The sequence below is a fragment of the Vespa mandarinia genome, chromosome 19 (genome assembly GCF_050613455.1).
Source record: "Vespa mandarinia isolate Hongniang chromosome 19, ASM5061345v1, whole genome shotgun sequence".
Taxonomy (NCBI): domain Eukaryota; kingdom Metazoa; phylum Arthropoda; class Insecta; order Hymenoptera; family Vespidae; genus Vespa; species Vespa mandarinia.
In genome coordinates, this window is record NC_140828.1 from 1,727,501 (window position 1) to 1,732,500 (window position 5,000).

The 5,000-nt window shown below is 37.0% G+C and overlaps 1 protein-coding gene across 3 annotated transcripts in view; it reads left to right on the forward strand.

Annotated features, from left to right (window-relative positions):
* LOC118448061 (uncharacterized) overlaps window positions 1-5,000 on the forward strand; it is a 97,935-nt gene that overhangs the window by 89,702 nt on the left and 3,233 nt on the right. For all 3 annotated transcript variants that reach the window (XM_085662592.1, XM_035880819.2, XM_035880820.2), the window contains 2 exons: window positions 1,726-2,141; window positions 4,999-5,000. The exon at window positions 4,999-5,000 is cut by the window's right edge and continues 228 nt beyond it. In XM_085662592.1, coding sequence (XP_085518718.1) covers window positions 1,726-2,141; window positions 4,999-5,000 — 418 coding nt within the window. The remainder of the gene's footprint in view (window positions 1-1,725; window positions 2,142-4,998) is intronic.

Sequence of the window (5,000 nt, forward strand, 5' to 3'; positions counted from 1 at the left end):
ACAAGAACCAAAAAAAAAAAAAGAAAAGCAAAAAAAAAAAAGTAAGATTAAAAAGTCTCGAAGAAGAGCGACGATTGATTTTTCTTGTTTTTTCTTTTTTTTTTTAATTTTTTTTTTTATTTTTTTTGTAGATCATTTCCCCTAAGGATAATTCAACGGGGCGGCTCACTTTGTATAAACGTTTATTAGATTTAAAGCTCGGAGAAAATCTAATCGGAGTTTCAGGAAAATAATTATGATTCAAAAGTTTAATTAGTTAAATTACACTCGAACTGAAGTTGACGAGAAAGTGTTAGAGGGGTACGGAAAAATTCTTTTTTCTCCGCGCAATAAATGAGAAAAGAAAAAAAGGATAAATAAAATGAAAGATAAAACAAAAAAAAATAAATAAATAAATAAATGAATAAATAAAAGAAAGAAGAATCCAAAAAAAGGAAAGGAAAATTTTTATACGATCGATGGATCCATTGCACGTGCAAAAGGTATTCTTGTATTTTTGTCGACAACGATAATCGCGGGAATATGAACGAACCGTGCCGCGGATCCAGGATGTCAATGTCCGGTGTCCGTGAACGGAAGTTACGAACGGCAAACGGATACGTGTGCTAGGTCGATCAGGGTTGCCGAGAAAGAACGGGGAAGGGGAGAGAGAGAGACAGAGAGAGAGAGAGAGAGAGAGAGAGAGAGAGAGAGAGAGAGAGAGAGAGAGAGATAGACCAACGTGAAAAATTCACCGCAACGATCCAATTACCACCCTTCGTAATACGATCGAATAAAAAAATGAAAAAAAAAATTAAAAATTAAAAAATAAATAAATAAATAAATAAATAAAAAAATAAAAAGAAAGGGTAGAAAAAAAGAACAAAAAAAAAAAAGACAGGAACAGACAAAGAAGACAAAGAAATGAAGATGTCAAATGTATTTTCTACGACTACATTTTTATTCGTACAACTATAATATAATATGTAATATATATATATATATACGTTTTATGATTCATTCATAAAAAAGATTGGTTGTTCCGCAATATTCATTCATAATATTCTCTTTTAATTACTCCCATAATTACTCTCTTTCCCTTTCTTTTCATTATCGTGTGTAGTTTTGAATTTAACAAAAAAAAAAAAAAAAGAAAAAAAAAGCAAAACAAAGAAAAAAACAAAAGATAAGCGAATGAAAAAAGAAAGTAAGAAGGGCGGGGGGAAAAGGGAAGGAAAACGCATTCTTTCTTTATCCATTATAGTGTCACATTCCATACGATAATTTTCCAATTTTTTTCGCCTGGTATTGGTTCCATAAAAGCCATTAAAAGGAAACAAAATAATAATAATAATAATAATAATAATAATAAACAATACATAATAAATGAATACAAAAATCCGAGAAAAAAAAAGACCAGAAATTTTCTAAAGGAAGAATTAAAAAATCAATGAATAAATCATGGAGGACGGGGGGGAGGAAGATGTGAGGGGCCTAGATCTGTTTCTTAAAGAAACTCTGTAAAAATGTAATAATTAATTACATTCGTCCGTCGATCTCGACGATGATTCTTTGCACGAAAACCACGACGCACAATACCAAAATTAATATGTCTGTCTGTCTGTCTGTCTGTGTATGTGTATGTGTGTGTGTATAAAAGAGCGGGCGCGCGCTCGCGAAAGAGAGAGAGAGAGAGAGAGAGAGATAGCGAGACGAATTAACCGGGTGCTTCTGTTCGCATTGCAGGTACAAAGCGAATCGTTGCGTGAGCGGGGGCGGTAGCCGCGGAAACGGCGCGACTGGTGGTACCGGAGGCGGAGGAGGAGGTGGAGGAGGAGGTGGAGGAGGCGGAGGAGGAGGTGGGGGAGGCGGAGGAGGAGGAGCGGGAATCGACGGTGGCACGGTGCCTACTGCACCACCGACCACCGGCCATCACCACCACTACCATCACCACCATCACCATCACCATCATCTCACCAGCACGACAACAACTACCACCACGACGACCACCACCACCACCACCGGCGGCACCAGGCACCACAGGCACAGGCTGCCGGCGGGCAAGCAGTGCACTGAGCACCGACACCACCCGCATCATCACCGGCATCACCCACACCATCGCTCCCATCATCGGGGCATGAACATGGGCCAAAAGATTTCAGGTTAGCTTCGGTCTTTTAACCTCATCAGAAAAAAAGAGATAGATAGGTAGATAGATAGAGAGATAGAGGGAGAGAGAGGGAAAGACTCTTGAACGATGTTAAGATAACTCTACTCTACTCTAGTCTACTCTACTCTAGTCTAATTTACTCTACTCTACTCTACTCTACTTTATTCTACTTTATTCTACTTTGCTCTACTTTACTCTACTTTACTCTAAACAACATGGCCGTCCTACTTATTCTACGGTCCCGTATAAATTCAATTATCATTTGTTATTGTTTTGATTGAATATATATATATATATATATATATATATATATATATATATATATATATTTTTGTATAAGTTGAATATCTGGAAAAATAGATTGTCAGCTGACATTTTATTGTTTTTCTTTCAGTTTTTTCGTTCTCTTTTTAAATCAATTCATTCTTTTATAATTATCGTCCCGATTTAATTGGACTTTTTTTTTTTTTTTCTTTTTTTCGGAACATTGCCACGATTCTCATCGTGTTATAACGATCTCAACTCGCGAGGTCAAGGTCTCCTATTTCAGAGTTTAACTACCTGTTCAGGTAGAGATCCTTGAACAGGTTTCTCTCGTCGTTCCATGCCCAGACCCTTTTCCAGAGGAAAGGGTGGTGGTACTTTTAGAGAGTTAAGAGAATCGAATCATCTCTCTCTCTCTCTCTCTCTCTCTCTCTCTCTCTCTCTCTTTCTCTCTCTCTTTTTCTTTTTGATCTTATAAGGATAAAACTTTTTTGTAAAAAATAATTATCTTCATTAAACGAATAAATCAACTTCGACGTTGAAAGTTAAATAGCGTTTAATTCTTCATGCAAATCGATGAAATCGATTTTATTAATTTAAAATCGCATCAAAAAGGAGGACAACCTTGATTTTTAAAATGTGTGTATGTATGCTTCTGTATGTTTATTTGCTTCTCTCTATCTCTCTTTCTTTCTCTTCCTCTTTTTATATCCGTTCTATCCGGTTTCGTAAGAACGAGCCTACCGTGTGTGTCATCATCGTTTGATTAGCGAACGTGTATGTCCGAACTACGTCACTCAATGCTATAACGATAATAATAATAATAATAAATAAATAAATAAATAAATAAATAAATAAATGTCACGTTAAGAAAAGTAATAAAAATAATTAAAAAAAAAAAAAATAAAAGAAAGAGAGAGAGATAGAGAGAGAGAGAGAGAGAGAGAGAGAGAGAGAGAGAAAAGGAAAGAAAGAAAGAAAAGAATTAAATCGAAAAGGGCAAATGCCTGGACGGTTATCTCGAGGGATTGCTTTCCAGATAATTCGGATATATAAAAGAAGGGAAAGTCCTAGATATATCTAACGATGATCGATAACGATGGAAGGACAACTAGAAAGGAAGTTAAACATACTTGGCACGATATCTTCGAATTTACGATATTTCATCGCATTAATCCGTGGTCTCGAGTTCGCCCGTAAAAAATTTACGATCGAGACTATCGTATTGTACGTGGTCCGTGCCTGTGTGTGAAGTTTTGAAAAGGTACCGACGCCCTAAAAAAAAAAAAAAGAAGAAAGAACGAAAAGAAAGAAAGAAAGAAAGAAAAAAAGAAAGAAGGAGACTCAGAGACGTGTTGAACGAGAGAGCCCCCAGGGTCTCTCTCTCTCTCTCTCTCTCTCTCTCTCTCTCTCTCTTTCGATAGTGGTGTATGGCCGTGAAAGGGCCAAGGGCCTCTTTCTATTAGTGCCCTTCGTTCTCTACCATCAGGGAGATCCTTTCAAATCCTCACGGTCCTTTCCAGGACCCTCATCGAGCCCTTGAACGCGGGAACAGCTGCCCGAGCAAATAAACTACAGAGACCGAGGATATGGATCGGTACTGGAGAACGGCGACGGGACCCTTACCAAAGAAACCTTCCAAAACTTTTTAGGCAAGCCCCTACCCGTCGCTGGACCCCCATTATTTTTCTTCCATCTCCCTACCTCCTCCCTTCCACCCTCCCTCTTTTCTTTCTCTCTCTCTCTCTCTCTCTCTCTCTCTCTCTCTCTCTCTCTCTCTCTCTCTCTCTCTTCCCTCCCTCCCTCCCTATCCTTATAGTTAGTATCATGATCAGGGATGCGTTGCCGGCGGCAGGTATATCCACTCGACACCGTCTGAATTCTTAATAAGAACTATGGTTTCTTTCTATTCTTTTTCCTTTTTCTTTTTCTGTATGTTTTTTTTTTTTTTTTGGATTAAGAAAATTGTCGAGAAAATAAAATAAAAAAAAAAAAGAAAAAAAAAAAATACCATTCCTCTCTAAGTATTTCACATTTACGAATGAATTCTCGATATGATGAACAGTTATAAAATTATAATAATATTCGAAATCTAATATTTCTCTGTTATGAGATATATTCGGATAGATCTTTAACGTTGGAGGAATATAGAATCTTATATCTTTTTTTCCTCCTCTCTCTTTCTCTCTCTCTCTCTCTCTCTCTCTTTCTCTCTCTCTCTCGCACTCTCTCTATGGATTATAGTTATAGGTCGAGTCCTCCACCCACACAAATCTCACGAAGAAATCCATACGCGTTTGTTGAGTAGGCGGCGTTTTGTGTTGTTCAGAGTAGAATTTTGAATTCTCTCTCTCTCTCTCTCTCTCTCTCTCTCTCTCTCTCTCTCTCTCTCTCTCTCTCTCTTTCTCTCTCTCTCGCTCATTCTTTCTTTTCGTTGACTTCTTTTCTCTTACTTTTTTTTTTTTATTTTGAAAAAAAAAAAGAGATAGAAAAAGAAATAAAGCTAAAGAATATATATATATTTTTTTTTTATCATTATTATATTCTCTCTTTCTCTCTCTCTCTCTGTTTCCCTTGGCATTCAGGC